General features: G+C 41.3%; 2 protein-coding genes across 5 annotated transcripts in view; one reads left to right on the top strand and one right to left on the bottom strand.

The window, feature by feature from the left end:
• Positions 1–10792, bottom strand: part of KIF15 (kinesin family member 15) — a 69145-nt gene extending 58353 nt beyond the window's left edge. For all 4 annotated transcript variants that reach the window (XM_069562246.1, XM_069562247.1, XM_069562248.1 and 1 more), the window contains exons 1-4: positions 10685–10792; positions 3865–3907; positions 3187–3370; positions 203–279 (exon numbers count right to left, since the gene is read on the bottom strand). In XM_069562246.1, coding sequence (XP_069418347.1) covers positions 203–279; positions 3187–3370; positions 3865–3907; positions 10685–10703 — 323 coding nt within the window. In that variant the 5' untranslated portion in view covers positions 10704–10792. The remainder of the gene's footprint in view (positions 1–202; positions 280–3186; positions 3371–3864; positions 3908–10684) is intronic.
• A 91-nt stretch (positions 10793–10883) lies between these two features.
• Positions 10884–20221, top strand: KIAA1143 (KIAA1143 ortholog). The gene is made up of 3 exons (XM_069562245.1): positions 10884–11071; positions 15083–15227; positions 18463–20221. Exons 1-3 carry the CDS (start codon positions 10964–10966, stop codon positions 18678–18680), a joined length of 471 nt encoding a protein of 156 aa, XP_069418346.1. The 5' UTR covers positions 10884–10963; the 3' UTR covers positions 18681–20221.
• Positions 20222–20406: the final 185 nt, after the last annotated feature.

Raw genomic sequence — 20406 nt, 5'->3', positions numbered from 1 at the left:
CCTAGAAGCAAAACACAGTCCTGCTGACACCTTTATTTTAGCTCAGAGAGCCTTGTTGGACTTCTGACTCACAAAACTATAAGATAATAAATCTGTGTTGTTTCAAGCCACTAAGTATGTGGTCATTTGTTACAGCAGCCATAGGGAACAAACAGAAGCACATACTATCGTAACCTTGTATAAGAACACAGGGACAACTTACTATGCAAAGATGGTACCATTGTAACCGCTCATGCAAGACTCCACAATGCTTTTGGCCACAGTTGAGAACATAGACTCCTATAAATGTAAGCACCAAACATGTTAACATTTTACAAAAATGAAAACATTTTCCCTAAATGACATTCTAAAATATAATAAGACTTGTGTGTAAATTGTCATTTGCAATGTGAAAATTATATCCACTATACAAAAAAAGGCTAAAATATCTAAGATGATAAAACTGTAAACATAATTATATCCATTAATCTGCTATGCAATTATAGATTTAAACCCCACATCTAGACTTTATATAGAAATTAGCATGTTGCACACAATATTATACTGGTATTAGCATAAAATACATACCCCTATATGTTCTTCAGTACTTTTCCCACAAACTTTTATCTCATTTTTACTTTCATTTTTATATACAAGTAGATGGATCATTAGAAAAGACCCTAATGCTAGGAAAGACTGAAGCTGGGAGACGGGGACAACAGAGCATGAGATGGTTGGATGACATCACTGACTCAATGGACATGAGTTTGAGCAAACTCCGGGAGATGGTGAAGGACAGGGAAGCCCTGCGGGCTGCAGTTCACGGGGTCGCAAAGAGCTGGACACGCCTGAGTGAGTGTACAACAACAGATGCACTTGTATTAACAAGGCAAGAATTCAGACCCCTGCACCGTCCACTGTTAGTAGCCATGAGTCACATATGGCTACAGAGCACCTGAAATGCGTCTAGTTCAATTTCAGCTGTGTTGTAAATATAAAACAATCATCAGGTTTGAAAGGCTGAACATGAAAAAAAGAATGGAAAATATCTCATTGATAACTTGCTTTATGTTCATTACATGTCAAAATGTATTTTAGACATACAAGGTCAAATAAGATATAGAATTAAAATTAATTTTACCCATTTCTTTTTAATTTTTTAAAGATGTAGTTACTAGGGAATTCCGTGGCGGTCCAGTGGTTAGGACTCGGTGTTCTCACTTCTGAGGGCCCAGGTTCGACCCTGGCCAGGGAACTAAGATCCTGCAAGGTGTGCAGAACAGCCAAAAATGTAGCTATTAAAAAATTTAAAATTATTAATATATATGTGACTCACTTTCTATTTCCATTTTTCAGACATGTCCTAGATGAAAAAAGACCTAAAAATCTATGTCTCACCAAAAATGCAAATCATGTGTATTATGAGAGAACAATCAATATGTGTGCTGTCCAATGCAATAAACATTAGCCATATGTGGCTATTAAAGTCAGGTCCTCAGACACACTATTCGTATTTCACATGTAGCTAGGACATCTGAGAAACTAATAATCTGAAAAGGTGAGTTTTAAATTTTAATTAATCTTAATTAAACGTAAACAACCATGTGTGGCTAGAGGCCAATGGAATGGACAGCACAGATACAGAACATTTCCATCACCACAGAAAGTTCCAGTGAACAGTGCTGACTAGATTTTAACCAAATTGTTCTTAGTTAGCAAAAGTTATTGAAAGCATAGCAACTATTTTTTGGCTGTGCCCTGTAGCATGTGGGAATCCTAGTTCCCCCACGAGGGATCAAACCCATGCACCATGCAATGGAAGTGAAGAATCTTAACCACTGGACCATCAAGGAAGTCCCAACACCATAGTAATCTTACATCGATCACTCTCTAAGTGGTTTTAGTTGCTAAGTCATATCCAACTCATTTGCAACCCCATGAACTGTAGCCCACCGGGCTCCTCTGTCCATGGGATTCTCCAGGCAAGAATACTGGAGTGGGATGCCATTTCCTTCTCCAGGGGATCTTCCCAACCAAGGGATCGAAACCACATCTCCTGCTTGGCAGGCAGATTCTTTACCAGTGAGCCATGTCCGAAGCCCTTGAATGTCTGTATCCTCCCTAAAATTCCCACATTGAAATAGTAAGCCCCAGTGAGACGGTATTTGGAGATGGGGTCCTTGGGAAGTAATTAATCATGAGTGGAGCCCTCATGATCCAGTATGGACACACCTTGGAGATACTGGAGGTTCATTTCCAGACGACTCAATAAAGTGAATACAGCAGCAAAGAGAGTCACATCAACTTTTTGGTTTTCCAGTCCACATCGAAGTTAAATTCATACTATACTACAGTCTATTCAGTGTGGGACAGATTATTTCTAAGAAGACAATGTATATGTCTTAATATAAAAATACTTTACTGCTAAAAAATGCCAAGAGTTACAACAGTAACATCAAAGATTCCTGATCACACATCACCATAACAAATATATAGTTGCAAAGGATATGGGGTTGCAAAGGAAAAAGAATGAAATATTTCAAGAAATATTGACCACAGTGCGACACAGGGACATGAAGTGAGCAATGCTATTGGAAAAATGATGGTAATGGAGCTGCTCAATGCAGAGCTGCCACAAACCTTCAACTGTGTATAAATAAACCCAGTATCTGCAAAGTGCAATAAAACAAGGTATGCCTGAGTTCCCTTGTAGCAAGACACACAGAATTCCATGAGGACACAGTGGAAGGAAGCTGCTACAATCTAGAAAGTCCTCCTCACAAGACACTGGATCTCCGGCACTTGCTCTTGGATTTCCCAACCCCCAGAACTCTGAGAAATAAATGTTTACTGTTTAAACCACCCAGTCTCCTATTTGTGTAACAGCAACCAGAAATAAAATATCCTTCTTAAACTAGGCAGTTCAATTTTACTTATCAATCATCCAGGGGTTCTCAAAAGTATACCTTCAATAACCTCCATCATTGGTTGGAGAGGGAAAGTAAAACAGGCTTGCCATTCTGTTGCAAACTTTGAAGGAGCCAGAAAAATATTTAATAAAATTAAATCTAAAATGCTAATGGAATATGTGAGCTTCCTTACTTATCTGAAATCTATCAAACTGATGAAATCAGAAATGAAATTCTCCCAAGTAACAGAATCTTGTATGCTCCAAATGAAAAGTGGAGCTCCCCAAATTATCATTACCTGAGTGGTGTCCATGTTGGCCACATGATCAAACACGAAGGTCTTAGGCTCAGGGTTGGAGTGCAGCCGGAGAGTCGTAGAAGAGAGCACAGATAAGCATAAGTTTTGCTCTGCATCAGCTGATCCAGAAGCCTCTGTAGGTGGGCGTATTCGAACGAAAACTTTGATAGCATCACCTTCATTACTAAAGACAAAAGACACAGCAGCTCAATTTACAGGAGAAAAAGAATCTGAGCCTCCTATTGCCTCTAGTGATCCTGTATCAAGTTTCCCCAACAAGCCCAAAATCTGTCAATTGACACTGACCTCTTTTCAAGAGTCACACATGGCCCAAACCCTTTACTGATCTATAACTTCCTCCAATCTCTTCACAATTGCCATTTTCAAGACTTTACTCCTTGAAACTAACTGAAAGGTAGTTCCAAACTCTGATTATCTCTGGTTTCCATCTTAAAAGCAATAATAAACTAAGTCATTCTAAAGGAGAACTATGTTACTGATTCCATCTTTTAACCTGGAAGGTGAGGAGACAGGGCTAGAGAGGAGACATGATTTTTCTGTATTTCCAAGTAGCTGAACACTGAAACAAGGATCCCTTACTTACTACGCTAAATGGTTGTTTTTGGAATACTACATCCTTAATTCTTTTGGCCTCATTCTTAATATTTTTTTCCTTACCTTGGTTGATTAGACTGACAGTTTGTCACATTGCGTAACTCAGCTAGAAAAAAAGATAAGAAGTCATGAAAGATTTTTTAGAGTGCAACATAAAAACCCCATTCTTCTAGCCTGTTCTTCAGTTGCTCACACTCACCAGTCTCCAGGCTCCCTGGCATGGGCATGACAGGGGACAGGCCTCGATCTCCCTACCCATTCTAACTGTGAGCAGACTAGTTAAGGGGTCCCTGAAGAAAGTGAACCAAGAATGGCTTTCTCAACATAAAAGAACTCATTGTGGCTTAAGCTATTTTGTGATCTAATCCTGGCCCAATGTTTGCCCTTCAACAGGTCTCAGTAATTAATGATCTTAAGGGAGGGATAATTAATTATCTCAGCAGGAGGGCCAAGAGGAGCTTCTCCACCTTCAAGATCAGGAGGGGCAGCTATGAGAAGATACACTTAGTCCAAGGTAAGGAGCAGTGGCTGCGCTTTGCTGGAACAGCCGTGAAGAGATACCCCACATCCAAGGTAAGAGAAACCCAAGTAAGACGGTAGGTGTTGTGAGAGGCATCAGAGGGCAGACACACAAACCATAATCACAGAAACTAGTCAATCTAATCACATGGACCACAGCCTTGTCTAACTCAATGAAACTAAGCCATGCCGTGTGGGGCTACCCAAGCAAGACGGGTGGGTCATGATGGAAGGTCGGACAGAATGTGGTCCACTAGAGAAGGGAATGGCAAACCACTTCAGTACTCTTGCCTTGATAACCCCATGAACACTATGGAAAGGCAAAATGATAGGATACTGAAAGAGGAACTCCCCAGGTCGGTAGGTGCCCAATATGCTACTGGAGATCAGCGGAGAAATAACTCCAGAAAGAAGGAAGGGATGGAGCCAAAGCAAAAACAATACCCAGCTGTGGATGTGACTGGTGACAGAAGCAAGGTCTGATGCTGTAAAGAGCAATACTGCATAGAAACCTGGAATGTTAGGTCCATGAATCAAGGCAAATTGGAAGAGGTCAAACAGGAGATGGCAAGAGTGAAAGTCGACATTCTAGGAATCAGCGAACTAAAATGGACTGGAATGAGTGAATTTAACTCAGATGACCATTATATCTACTACTGCGGGCAGGAATCCCTTAGAAGAAATGGAGTAACCATCATGGTCAACAAAAGAGTCCGAAATGCAGTACTTGGATGCAATCTCAAAAACGACACAATGATCTCTGTTCATTTCCAAGGCAAATCATTCGGTATCACAGTAATCCAAGTCTATGCCCCAACCAGTAACGCTGAAGAAGCTGAAGTTGAACGGTTCTATGAAGACCTATAAGACCTTTTAGAACTAACACCCAAAAATGATGTCCTTTTCATTATAGGGTACTGGAATGCAAAAGTAGGAAGTCAAGAAACACCTGGAGTAACAGGCAAATTTGGCCTTGGAGTACGGAATGAAGCAAGGCAAAGGCTAGAGTTTTGTCAAGAGAATGCACTGGTCATAGTAAACACCCTCTTCCAACAACACAAGAGAAGACTCTACACATGGACATCACCAGATGGTCAACACCGAAGTCAGATTAATTATATTCTTTGCAGCCAAACATGGAGAAGCTCTATACAGTCAGCAAAAACAAGACCGGGAGCTGACTGTGGCTCAGATCATGAACTCCTTATTGCCAAATTCACACTTAAATTGAAGAAAGTAGGGAAAACCGCTAGACCATTCAGGTATGACCTAAATCAAATTCCTTTATGATTATATAGTAGAAGTGAGAAATAGACTGAAGGGACTAGATCTGATAGAGTGCCTAATGAACTATGGACAGAGGTTCGTGACATTGTACAGGAGACAGGGATTAAGACCATCCCCATGGAAAAGAAATGCAAAAAAAGCAAAATGGTTGTCTGAGGAGGCCTTACAAATAGCTGTGAAAAGAAGAGAAGCGAAAAGCAAAGGAGAAAAAGAAAGATACAAGCATCTGAATGCAGAGTTGCAAGAATAGCAAGGAGAGATAAGAAAGACTTCCTCAGCGATCAATGCAAAGAAATAGAGGAAAACAACAGAATGGGAAAGACTGGAGATCTTTTTAAGAAAATTAGAGATACCAAAGGAATATTTCATGCAAAGATGGGCTCAATAAAGGACAGAAATGGTATGGACCTAACAGAAGCAGAAGGTATTAGGAGGAGGTGGCAAGAACACACAGAAGAACTGTACGAAAAAGAGCTTCATGACCTAAATAATCACGATGGTGTGATCACTCACCTAGAGCCAGACATCTTGGAATGTGAAGTCAAGTGGGCCTTAGAAAGCATCATTACAAACAAAGCTACTGGAGGTGATGGAATTCCAGTTGAGCTATTTCAAAGCCTGGAAGATGATGCTGTGAAATTGCTGCACTCAACATGCCATCAAATTTGGAAAACTCAGCAGTGGCCACAGGACTGGAAAAGGTCAGTTTTCATTCCAATCCCAAAGGAAAGCAATGCCAAAAAATGCTCAAACCACTGCACAATTGCACTCATCTCACATGCTAGTAAAGTAATGCTCAAAATTCTCCAAGCCAGGCTTCAACAAACAAACAGTGGGCAGTGGCCCAGTTCCTGGAAATCTCCCTCCTTTCTGTGAAGTAACTGAAATAATCCTCCCACTCAACAGGCTATGAAATTACCCTGCCCATAAAAACTAACCACATGCCACATTTCGAGGCCCCTCCCCTTCTGAGATGGTCCATACTCCATTTGTGGAGTGTGCTTATATTTAAATAAATTCAATTCTTACCTATCACTTTGTCTCTCACTGAATTCTTTCCTGACAAGGTATCAAGAACCTGAGCTTCATTAAGTCTTAAGACCAGGTAAGTGATCACAGACAATAAAATTGAAATTCACGTGGAAAAAAAAATCAAAGAGCATCAAGTTACAGCAATCATATAATTATAAAAAAAGAAAAAAAGTAGAAATGTCTGTTTTCTCCTGTTTATTTTTTAAAGTTGTAAACAAAAATGTATATAATAATATGTATAAAAGGTACCAGGCTTCCCAGGTGGCGCCAGTGGTAAAGAACCTGCCTGCCAATGCAGGAGATGCAAGAGAAGTGGGTTTGATCCCTATCAGGAAGATTCCCCCGGAGAAGTATTCTTCACTTCACTCCAGATCCCCACTGGATCCCATGGGGATCCCCCAAATCCCCACTCCAGTATTCTTGCCTGGAAAATCCCATGGACAGAGGAGTCTGGCAGGCTGCAGTTGGTAGGTTGCAGTCAGACACTACTGAAGCAATTTAGCATAGCATATAAAGAATCACAAGCCTTTGACTGTGTGGATCACAACAAACTGTGGAAAATTCTTCAAGGGATGGGAATACCAGACCACCTGACCTGCCTCCTGAGAAATCTGTATGCAGGTCAAGAAGCAACAGTTAGAACTGGACATGGAACAACAGACTGGTTCCAAATCAGGAAAGGAGTACGTCAAGCCTGTATATTGTCACCCTGCTTATTTAACTTATATGCAGAGTACGTCACGAGAAATGCTAGACTGGATGAAGCACAAGCTGGAATTAAGATTTCCGGGAAAAACATCAATAACCTCAGATATGTAGATGACACCACCCTTATGACAGAAAGTGAAGAACTAAAAAGCCTCTTGATGAAAGTGAAAGAGAGTGAAAAAGTTGGCTTAAAGCTCAACATTCAGAAAACTAAGATCATGGCATCTGGTCCCATCACTTCATGGCAAATAGATGGGGAAAAAGTGGAAACAGTGACAGACTTTATTTTTTGGGCTCCAAAATCACTGCAGATGGTGACTGCAGCCATGAAATTAAAGGATGCTTGATCCTTGGAAGAAAAGCTATGACCAACCTAGACAGCATACTAAAAAGCAGACATTACTTTGCCAACTGGTCAAAGCTAGTCCGTCTAGTCAAAGCTATGGTTTTTCCAATAGGCACGTATGGATGTGAGAGTTGGACTATAAAGAAAGCTGAGCGCTGAAGAATTGATGCTTTTCAACTATGGTGTTGGAGAAGACTCTTGAGAGTCCCTTGGAAAGCAAGGAGATCCAACCAGTCTATCCTAAAGGAAATCAGTCCTGAATATTCATTGGAAGGACTGATGCTAAAGCTGAAACTCCTGTACTTTGGCCACCTGATGCAAGGAACTGACTCATTGGAAAAGACCCTGATGCTGGGAAAGATTGAAGTTAGGAGGAGAAGCAGATGACAGAGGATGAGATGGTTGGATGGCATTACCAACTCAACGGACATGAGTTTGAGTAAGCTCTGGGAGCTGGCGACGGACAGAGAAGCCTGGTGTGCTGCAGTCCATGGGGTCGCAAAGAATCAGACAAGACTGAGCGACTGAACTGATAAGGTATCATTGGATGTATAACATATAGAAACGTACTATGTGTGTATTTGCCAAAATATCACAAAGAAGGTGAGTAGGAACAAACCTGTCATAGACTAAGGAAATGAATAAGATGTAAAGCAACATACTGTTGCGTTTGTAACAATACATGTTACTGTGTTTAACACCAATACCAGGCATTCCCTTGCAGACCAGTGGGTAGGACTCTGGGCTCTCACTACAGTGGCTGGGGTTCTATCCCTGGTCAGGGAACTAACATCCCACAAGACATTACAGCCAGATAATAACAATAACAATAATAACACCACCAAAAAAGAGGATAAAAGGGAATAGATCTATGCAGGAGTAATGTTTATATCACTGGAATTAAGCTAGTATAAATCTGAAGCTAACGCTGTTAAAATGGATATGTTAAACCCTAGAGCAACCGTTAAACAAAAACACAGTGAATGAAGAACAGAGGAACATAAAAGACATGAGACACACAGAAAAAGAAAAGTAAAATGGCAGCTGCGAATCCAACCAAATCAATAACAACACATGAGTAGATTAAACAACCCAATCAAAAGGCAAAGATTGTTCGACTATATACTGTCTTCAGGAAACACCCTTTAGATTCAAAGATACACTTTCACTTTGAGAGTGAAAGGATGAAAAAAAGATTATTTCATGCAAACAGCCATCATAAGAAAGTGGGAGTGGCCACACAGGTTTCAGACAAAATAAGACTTTAAGACAAAGATACTAGAGAAAAAGAGGAACATTTTATAATGATAAAAGGGTCAAATCACCAGGAAAATAACACAGAGAAAAACATATCTACCTAATAACAAAGCACCAAAATACAAGAACTGACAAGAAATGAACAGAAAACAGACAATTTTAGTTGGAGACTATTGATAGTTGGAGACTTCACCAATAATAGCTGGAGACTTCAACATGCCACTTTGAATAATGACTACAACTAGACAAGATAGCAAGCCAATTAGTTGTTGCTTAGGGCAGGTGGGGGATGGGGAGGCAGCGGGTGAGAGCTCAAGGATATGAGATTTTTTGAGGTGATGAAAAGATGCTAAAATTGACTACAGTGATAGTTGCACGTATCTGTAAATATATTAAAAACCACTGAATTTAACATTTTATATGAGAAACTATATGAGATAATATGTGATCTATCTCAATTATCTGCTAAAAAATTCTTTTAAAGAGGTCAGAAATGAGTACTAAATGCGGTGAAACTGCAATGAGAAATCTGGTATCAGATCTGGTTTTAGGGAAAAACTATAAAAATACATCACTGGGACATCTAACAAACGTAAACTATGGGCTGTGGATTCGACAATATATTTTCCATTAAAGAAACAGTTGCTCTAATTATAGCACAGGCATCAATTCTCTTGCTTGAGTCCAGATTTATTGAACAAACACTGATTGTGCAGAAAGCACAATGAATATTTTGGTCCAATAATGTACCAATTTGTGCGCTAATATCCTCTGAATGCTGAAAATGTTGGAGGAAAACGAACATTTTAGATGGAAAAAGAGAGCATAAGGATGTTTTAATGGTACGAGCGACCTAAAAAGTAAGTGAAACAACATATTAGAAAAGAATTACGATTGACAGCTAAAAGCATTAACGTTATTGGAAGACTCAAACACCAAAAATTCACCATTTCTTTCATCTTCTAACATCGCCTCCTTACCATTCATACCATTCACTAAGATACATTAAGTTAGTCCAAAATCCAGTCCCTTGGCTTTAAAAACCAAGATTTCTTAAAGGGTTAGGCAATGTAAGAGGTGGGGCACGTAGCCAGGAACAGCAAAGGACAATGGAAGGTTTTATCAAAAGCAAAAACGACAGGCTCCCCTCCGTGAGAAAAAGGAAGAACTTCCAGGGGTCTCCTTGAGAAGAAAAAACGGGATTGTGAGAATGTAAAGACACCACTGAATTCTGTGCTTTAAAATCTCCTATCTAAGAAGAGTCCACAGCGGACCTTCCAAAAGAGAACGAGGTGCATAGAACAATATAGTAGGTTCTCCCCTTCAGAAAAGTCAGTAATGTAGAATTAAGCAGAAAGTGGGGAGAGTGTGAGCCGACCCTCATGTGAGGATACTAAAGAGGCAGCCCCGACTGGGACTCAGGAAGGGACCAGCGACGAATGGAAGGTCCGAGATCGGGAGGGAAGAATCAGCACCTCGCTTAGGAGCGCCTGGATGACAGCTCTCCGTTTCGCTTTGCGGCTCAGCCCCAGTGCCTAGAACTGCGCCAGGCTCTTAGCGTGCGCCCAATACACAGATGGGAAGACAGCTGTTCTATTAATGTACTGTCTTGGAGAGACACAGACGCCAAACACCCTCCCTCGCCGTTCTGTGCGCTCCTGCCCTTCACGGCCAGCAGGAAAGCTTGTACTTGTGGGAGGGAACGGGGTCTCGAAGCTGGGGCTCCTCACTTACTTTTGCAGCCGGGCGCCATCGTGCCCTCAGCCCTCGGTCCCGAGACCTACGCAGCAACAGTACTCCCTTCCAGCCGCGCACTGCGCGGGGATTCCGCCCACTCAAGATGGCCGCGAATTTAAATTTGGCGCTCAGGTCTGACGTTGACGCCAGCATGGAGGCCGCCATGTTGCCCGGCCTTGGGTCAGGTGACGGGGCTATGTGACGTCACGAGTAGGCGCCGCCGCCTCTGTACATCCTCCAGGCGGCCGGGGAGGACTGTTTTCCCCCAGAGCAGCTATGAGCAAGCGGAACCAGGTGTCCTATGTGCGGCCAGCCGAGCCGGCCTTCCTGGCCCGCTTCAAGGAACGGGTCGGCTACAAGGAAGGGCCCACCGTAGAAACCAAGGTGAGCCCGGGCCTATCTGGTTACTGCAGAAACGCGGCCGGCTCCGCTACTTTCGGCTTCTGCCTTGGAGGCCAAATACTGACGGGTCCCGCCTCCCACCCATGCTGGGCCTTCAGTCCGAGGGTCATCGGACCCCAAGCTGCTCCTCTTCAAACAACTACAGCCTCTTGCCCCCAGAAAGCTGTTGGTCGTTTTCACAGTGTTGCTGTATTCTGAAAATGACTTGACGCAGGTAAAGCGCCCCATCCTTGGTAGATAGTATTTTAGGAACGATCATTTTTCTGTTTCTTCATTTTCACTTGCTCATTCCAAAACCTGTAGTTAACACTGTAGGTAATAGTGTCGTCCCCCTGGGTTGGGAAGATCCCCTGGAGAAGGAAATGGCAACCCACTCCAGTACTCTTGCCTGGAAAATGCCATGGATGGAAGAGCTTGGTGGGCTACAGTTCATGGGGTTGCAAAGAATTGGACACAACTGAGCGACTTCACTTTCTTTCTTTTTAATATCCTCTGACCTGCCTCTTGAGAAATCTGTATGCAGGTCAGGAAGCAACAGTTAGAACTGGACATGGAACAACAGACTGGTTTCAAATAGGAAAAGGAGTACATCAAGGCTGTATGTTGTCACCCTGCTTATTTAACTTATGTGCAGAGTACATCATGAGAAACGCTGGGCTGGAAGAAACACAAGCTGGAATCAAGATTGCTGGGAGAAATATCAATAACCTCAGATATGCCGATGATAACCACCCTTATGGCAGAAAGTGAAGAGGAACTAAAAAGCCTCTTGATGAACATGAAAGAGGAGAGTGAAAAAGTTGGCTTAAAGCTCAACATTCAGAAAACGAAGATCATGGCATCCGGTCCCATCACTTCATGGGAAATAGATGGGGAAACAGTGTCAGACTTTATTTTGGGGGGCTCCAAAATGACTGCAGATGGGGATTGCAGCCATGAAATGAAAAGACGCTTACTCCGTGGAAGAAAAGTTATGACCAACCTAGATAGCATATTCAAAAGCAGAGACATTACTTTGCCGACTAAAGTCCGTCTAGTCAAGGCTATGGTTTTTCCTGTGGTCATGTATGGATGTGAGAGTTGGACTGTGAAGAAGGCTGAGCGCCGAAAAATTGATGCTTTTGAACTGTGGTGTTGTAGAAGACTCTTGAGAGTCCCTTGGACTGCAAGGAGATCCAACCAATCCATTCTGAAGGAGATCAGCCCTGGGATTTCTTTAGAAGGAATGATTCTAAAGCTGAAACTCCAGTACTTTGGCCACCTCACGCGAAGAGTTGACTCATTGGAAAAGACTCTGATGCTGGGAGGGATTAGGGGCAGGAGGAGAAGGGGACAACAGAGGAAGAGATGGCTGGATGGCATCACTGACTCGATGGACATGAATCTGAGTGAACTCCGGGAGTTGGTGATGGACAGGGAGGCCTGGCGTGCTGTGATTCATGGGGTCACAAAGAGTCGGACACGACTGAGCAACTGAAATGAACTGAACTGAAGCCTCGAATCTAGAACATCTTTAAGAATGTCTTAGATATACTTCTGTCCTTTGTTCTTACAAAAAAAAAAAAAAAGATGGAAAGCAAATACTTTTCATATCCTAGATCTGAATAGGATCATGAGAGTCAATTTCTGTACCCTCCCAAGCTCCTTCCTGAACTGATTCACGTCAAAACCTGCCCTATCTCTTCTAATAGAAAGAGACATGCCCTAATGCTTAAGACATGTGTGGAGAAATAATTTATTTAGCACTTTATCTAGCATTTGCAGTAAGACCCACTCCCTTGTCACCTAGTAGAACCCAAGATTGACTCAAGTGTAGTTAGTCCAGTGAGTATGTGTTAACCCCAGGCACTGGGCCAGACTCTGAAAGGACAAAGAGATGGATTTCCAGAATGCTATGTTCTTTAATTTTTAAATATTTATTTGACTGCATTGGGTCTTAACTGTGGGACGCAGGATCTTTGTTGTGGGATGCTAGCTTCTCTCTAGTTGTGGTTCTGAGCTCCAGGGTGCGCAGGCTCAGTAATTGTCTCTAGTGGGCTTAGTTGCCCTGCATGGCATGTGGGATCTTAGTTCCCAGACTAGGGATTGAACCCACATCCCCTTTGTTGGAAGGCAGATTCTTAACCACTGGACCACTAGGGAACTCCCTGCCATGTACTTAAACAGCTTCCTGCCTGCCTTATTGCAACCTTCATGGGTCACCATCTCAGTGAAGCCCTTTGAACCTCCCCCTCAACAGTTACTCCTCTGTTCTCTTCACTCTATCCATATCTTATCTGTAGTACTTATCATTCTGCATTGCAGCTGCTTGCTCTCCTGTATCACTCTATCCATATCTTATCTGTAGTACTTATCATTCTGCATTGCAGCTGCTTGCTCTCCTGTATATCTCCATCACTAAATCTAATTCTTTTAAGTATCTTAATCCATCTTTATTTTCCTAGTACAGTGTCTGTGACCTCAACTAGTGTGTGAGAAGTTACAATGGTTAGATGACTGTGCTTATCATCCTGTTGGTCATTCATCGTGTTGGTCAGTGTTTCTTGTCTCTGCTGTTTGCCAGGCTCTGTGCCTTTAGATACAGAGAAGAAACACATACTGTGTTGCCTAGTAGAGTCAGGAAAACATTGATGACACGGTGTGGTACATGCCACCTGTGAGCTATAGACTATATGAAAAGAACAGGTGGGATCTCAAAAGCACTGCTGAAGGATTTGAGTCTAGAAGGCAGATTGATTAGGAGTTGGCCAGGGTCAGTGGGGCCTTCTAGGCCCTGGGAATTTACGCAGTGACAGGGGAGGCAGAGGAGCTAATATGTTCAGGGATCTGCAAAACTCAAACCTGCCTGGAGCCCAGAGGCCATGAGCATGGCAAGAAGATAAGACTGTGCTTATAGCTGTGGTTATTGACTCAGGCCAGATCCTGCAGGGCTTTGATGCCCTGTTTGGGGGACAAGGAAGGCTCTGTGAGAAGTGGACTAATCAGCTGTTTGAATACTGTGTGTGGAGTGTGCAAGCCTTGAAACCTAGCATTTCCATTCAGGGAATTCCATGTATAAGTTTGGAAAAGTGAACAAAAACATGCAAAAATTTTATCATAGTAGAAAAAACTACAAACAACCAAAATTTTTGCTTACAAAGAACTGATGAAATAAACCATGAGATAACCATATATAGAGTTAAATAATAGTAATTTTTAAAAATAGGTGATGCCATATGTATCTCAGGGTTTTGTGCAAAGCGTTTTGTTTTTTCTTTGAATAAAAAAGTTGGGCAAGTGGAGCTTTTATGGTGTCTGATATTTTTCTTAAAAATCTCAATTAGCCAAATGTTACCATGTGTTACTTGTGTAAAGTGAGTACATGGTTTCTGTTACATTATTCTCTGTACTTTTTTATGTTTGGGAATTTTAATAATTTAAAAAGAAAAAAGAAATCAAGTTATATAGTAGTATGTTTAGCGTCCTGTTTGTATACAAAATGTTTTCTATACCTCCACATTTTTATACACTTAGAACAGCTGATGGGATACCCACCAAACAAGCTGCTGGGAGGGAAGAAAGATAAGCAGAGAAGGAGGACCTTTTACTTGCTGTTTCCTGTACTTTGGTGGTGTATTTTTGTTTGTTATGCTTTGAGAAGAGATGGAGGTGAAAAGGGTTGATGAAGAGCAGCAAGAACTGGTGCAGTCCAGCACTTCCCTGAGTAGACTGGGCATGGAACAGAGGGCCCCTGACATCAGGAACTGCAGGTTGGGGTCCTGCTGGGATGGAAACTGGTTCCCCTGGATAGGCACCCCAGAATAACTGGCAGGTGGACCTCTTCCCTACTCTGGCGAGGTTAGATTCTTAAGAGTTAACTTGAAAATTGACTGCCGAACACATTTAGTCAATAAGGTTACTCTTCTCACTCTACTGATTACAGTTTCTCACAGACAGTGGTTGTATTTAGTTCAGGGTCAGAACTAAATTTGTTGTGTTTGTGTTTTTTCCTAGAGAATCCAGCCTCAGCTCCCAGAAGAAGATGGTGATCACAGTGACAAAGAAGATGAACAGCCCCAAGTGGTGGTTTTAAAAAAGGGAGATCTGTCAGCTGAAGAAGTCATGAAAATTAAGGCGGAAATAAAGGCTGCCAAAGCAGGTATGTCTGAAAGTAAGCTGGTTTTCCCACCAATTTAACGTTAGGTATGAAATCATTTTATATAATGGTATGGTATGTTTGATATTTGTCCCGGCAATCTTGATTCCAGCTTGTGCTTCTTCCAGCCCAGCGTTTCTCATGATGTACTCTGCATATAAGTTAAATAAGCAGGGTGACAACATACAGCCTTGATGTACTCCTTTTCCTATTTGGAACCAGTCTGTTCTATGTCCAGTTCTAACTGTTGCTTCCTGACCTGCATACAGGTTTCTCAAGAGGCAGGTCAGGTGGTCTGGTATTCCAATCTCTTTCAGAATTTTCCACAGTTTATTGTGATCCACACAGTCAAAGGCTTTGGCATAGTCAATAAAGCAGAAATAGATGTTTTTCTGGAACTCTCTTGCTTTTTCGATGATCCAGTGGTTGTTGGGAATTTGATCTCTGGTTCTCCTGCCTTTTCTAAAACCAGCTTGAACATCTGGAAGTTCACGGTTCACATATTGCTGAAGCCTGGCTTAGAGAATTTTGAGCATTACTTTACTAGCATGTGAGCACATGAGTGCAATTGTGCAGTAGTTTGAGCATTCTTTGGCATTGCCTTTCTTTGGGATTGGAATGAAAACTGACCTTTTCCAGTCCTGTGGCCACTGCTGAGTTTTCCAAATTTGCTGGCATATTGAGTGCAGCACTTTCACAGCATCATCTTTCAGGATTTGAAATAGCTCAACTGGAATTCCGTCACCTCCACTAGCTTTGTTCATAGTGATGCTTTCTAAGGCCCTCTTGACTTCGCATTACATGATGTCTGGCTCTAGGTGAGTGATCACACCATCGTGATTATCTGGGTTGTGAAGCTCTTTTTTGTACAGTTCTACTGTGTATTCTTGCCACCTCTTCTTAATATCGTCTGCTTCTGTTAGATCCATACCATTTCTGTCCTTTATTGAGCCCATCTTTGCATGAAATGTTCCCTTGGTATCTCTAATTTTCTTAAAGAGATCTCTAGTCTTTCCCATTCTGTTGTTTTCCTCTATTTCTTTGCATTGATCGCTGAGGAAGGCTTTCTTATCTCTCTTTTTTTGCATTTGTTTTCCATGAGGATGGTCTCCTGTCTCCTGTACAATGTCACGAACCTCTGTCCATAGTTCTGTCTATCAGATCTAGTCCCTTAAGTCTGTTTCTCACTTCTACTGTATAATCATAAGGGATTTGATTTAGGTCATACCTGAATGGTCAATGGTTTTCCCTACTTTCTTCAATTTAAGTGTGAATTTGGCAATAAGGAGTTCATGATCTGAGCCACAGTCAGCTCCCGGTCTTGTTTTTGCTGACTGTATAGAGCTTTTCCATCTTTGGCTGCAAAGAATATAATCAATCTGATTTCGTTGTTGACCATCTGGTGATGTCCATGTGTAGAGTCTTCTCTTGTGTTGTTGGAAGAGGGTGTTTGCTATGACCAGTGCGTTCTCTTGGCAAAACTCTATTATCCTTTGCCTTGCTTCATTCCGTACTCCAAGGCCAAATTTGCCTGTTACTCCAGGTGTTTCTTGACTTCCTACTTTTGCATTTCAGTCCCCTATAATGAAAAGGACATCTTTCTGGGGTGTTAGTTCTAAAAGGTCTTATAGGTCTTCATAGAACCGTTCAACTTCAGCTTCTTCCAAGCATAGGCTTGGATTACCATGATATTGAATGCTTTGCCTTGGAAATGAACAGAGATCATTCTGTCGTTTTTGAGATTGCATCCAAGTACTGCATTTTGGACTTTTTTGCTGACCATGATGGCTACTCCATTTCTTCTAAGGGATTCCTGCCCACAGTAGTAGACATAATGGTCATCTGAGTTAAATTCACCCATTCCGGTCCATTTTAGTTCGCTGATTCCTAGAACGTCGACCTTCACTCTTGCCATCTCCTGTTTATTTGCCTTGATTCATGGACCTGACATTCCAGTTTCCTATGCAGTGTTGCTCTTTACAACATCGGACCTTGCTTCTATCACCAGTCACATCCACAACTGAGTATTGTTTTTGCTTTGGCTCCATCCCTTCATTCTTTCTGGAGTTATTTCTCCACTGATCTCCAGTAGCATGTTGGGCACCTACTTACCCAGGGAGTTCCTTTCTCAGTATCCTATCATTTTGCCTTTTCATACTGTTCATGGGGTTCTCAAGGCAAGAATACTGAAGTGGTTTGCTGACCACTTCAGCAAGGAGGTTGAGGGCAGAATGAGAGGGATTGAGGGCAGAATGAGAAGGGGACGACAGAGGATGAGATGGCTGGATGGCATCACTGACTCGATGGACATGAGTCTGAGTGAACTCCAGGAGTTAGTGATGGACAGGGAGGCCTGGTGTTTTGCGATTCATGGGGTCGCAAAGAGTCAGACACGAATGAGCGACTGAACTGAACTGATGGTATGTTTGAAGGAGATAGTCCTAGTTCAAATTTCATTTACCAGATTTGTGACTCTGAACAAGTTTTTTCACCTCTCAGTCTCAGTTACCTCATCAGTAAAATGGGGGGACAATAATTGTACCCACCTTCCTGGTTTGTTAAAAGGATTAAATGCAAATTTAAGTAAAAACATCCTGTTTGTTTTTTTTTTTAAATAGCTGGTTAGGTTTACACACTAGTCAACAGAGGTCTATTTAGTGCCTGAAGTGTGGTATGCTATATAGCATTTTATTCATTATTTGTAAGTTTTTATTACATTGCTTTAGGAGGAGAAGTTTCAAACAATCACTTTTCAGAATACTTAAAAATACAGCATGATTATGTATAACCAGCAAGGACCTACTGTATAGCACAGTATTATCTGCCCAATGGTATGTGGCAGCCTGGATGAGAGGGGAGTTTGGTAGAGAATGGAAACATGTATATGTATGCCTGAGTCATTCTGAAACTATCACAATATTGTTAATCAGCTGTACTCCAATATAAAATAAAAAGTTTAAAATATGTGTGTGTGTGTGTGTGTGTGTGTGTATCTCCTGATTGTTTTGAATTGTGGACTGCCAGTATTACAGTATACTTCAGTAAATGAGTTTTTATTAGGTTTTTTATTAAGTGACTGCATGTCTTGTGGGTACATAGCTAGAGGGAGCAGAGAACAGGCTGAATTTACTCAAGAACATCCATAAATACAGTATGAGATTTTCTTGCCATCTGACTCTCCAATAAAGTCAAAAATAATGAGAGAAAGAAAGTGTTTTAACTTTGTTTTTTGGTGCAGATGAAGAGCCAGCTTCAGCTGATGGAAGAATTATGTATCGAAAACCAGTCAAGCGTTCCTCAGATGAAAAATATGCAGGTTTATCAGCAAGCTCAAAAAAGAAAAAAACAAAAGAAGAAGATGAAAGAAATAAGCAGGACTCAGTTGAAAAGAGCTCACGAAAGCAGATCAAAAACAGTAGCCTCCTTTCTTTTGACAATGAAGATGAAAATGAATAAATACATATTATGGACTTCTTTAAGAATATATGGGATTTTTAAAAAATAACATCTTTTTTCCTATTATAAAGTAATATAAGTTCATTGAAGAAAATTTAGAAAATTCAGAAAACATTCAGCAAGATAAAAACTGTATCTATCCATTAATACCCTTTTGACCTGAACTGCTAATTCTCTAACATTAACTACCACTAACATTTCCTGATGTTTGATGTGTGTGTATGTAAATTATATTTTTGTAACCAAATTTTTACTGTATTCTGTATGTTCTCTATCCTGCTTCTCACTTGACATTGTACGTGAGCATTTTTCCAGGTCGGTAAAATTCAAAATCCTGACACTAATAACTACAGAGGATTTTGTAATTAAACAGCTCCCATGTTTTATCATCCTCTTCAGCAGAACCTCACTTTGGATGAGGGAAATCATCGTGGGCCTAGTTACCAATACTTCCCCAGCTCCTGCTAAGGACAGCCTTGTGACAGCTCCGATAAATTAAGAGATACAAGTAGATCTTGAGCAAGGATCTAATACAGGGACCATGATACAAGTTCGGATCTACTGTATCACATGGTGACTATAGTTGTTACATGATTTTAAAAAAAGGTACAAGTGGAAATCTGCTTCCTGTATATCTGATACAAAAGGACAGATTTGGCAAGCATGAACGGTTGTCCTCTCTCCATCCTGCCTGGAGCACAAACAGGCAACCAAGAAGTTCCAGAACCATTTGGGGGCATGAAAAAGACAGCCACTTGTTCCGGCTGGTACACTGGACAGACTCCAGGAGCTTGGATCTTGATGGCATGCCTGGAGGATCTGCTGTACCAGCCTTGGACTTACTGATCCATGAGGATAAACACCTCCATAGTTAAATTTCAGTCGGGTTTCTGTGACATGCAGCCTAATGATACAATGGTAGAATGTGTATGTATAGAAACCTCCAAGTGTATTTCTGATGATTTCCTTAGAATGAGTTGCTAGAAACAGAATTACTAGATCAAAGTATTTGAATATTTCTAAAGCTTTTGATGCTTTCAAATTGCTTTCTAGGTAGGTTTTACCATTTTATTCATACCACCTACAAGAACCCACATCACCTCATCTCTGATAACAGTGTACCACCATTGGACTAGCACCTTTACATTTTTATCAATTTGATGTATTGAAAATGGTGTTTAATAGTCCTATTTAACCAGCATTTTCTTTGACTGACCAGGGAAGCTCAACTGTTTTTCATGTTACCTAAAAATTTTCCTCATTACAGCAAGTCCACCACAACCAGAGACTTGTCAAGATCCCATTCTTCACCAGCCAGGAATTAGGATTTTCAGAGGTTCCATGTACGAATTTGGTGCTACATCTGTCTTTCAGTCATTTTAAGACCTAATGTAAAGAGTCTCAAAAGTGATTCAAGTGAGTGGGCTTGCAAGTCTTGAAATAGGCTCTGTAAGTTACACAGACTAGTCCCAAAGCCATTCTGCAGTGCTATCTTTAATGTGTACCCAACTTGTTATATAAACCAGGGTTTTTCTAGTCTGTATCATTGCTATATCTATTCTTGTACCAACACCCCACTGCTTTAATCACTGTAAATTTTAATATGTCTTAGGATCTACAGGTAGGAGTCTTGAGGACAGGGACCTTGTCTTACTTATCTCTGTATCTTCAGTACCCAGAACAGTACCCAACATATTAAGAGCAAAATAAATACAGTGAGAATGAC

Source organism: Ovis canadensis, chromosome 19 (genome assembly GCF_042477335.2).
Source record: "Ovis canadensis isolate MfBH-ARS-UI-01 breed Bighorn chromosome 19, ARS-UI_OviCan_v2, whole genome shotgun sequence".
Taxonomy (NCBI): domain Eukaryota; kingdom Metazoa; phylum Chordata; class Mammalia; order Artiodactyla; family Bovidae; genus Ovis; species Ovis canadensis.
This window is presented reverse-complemented; position numbering and strand designations above follow the sequence as displayed.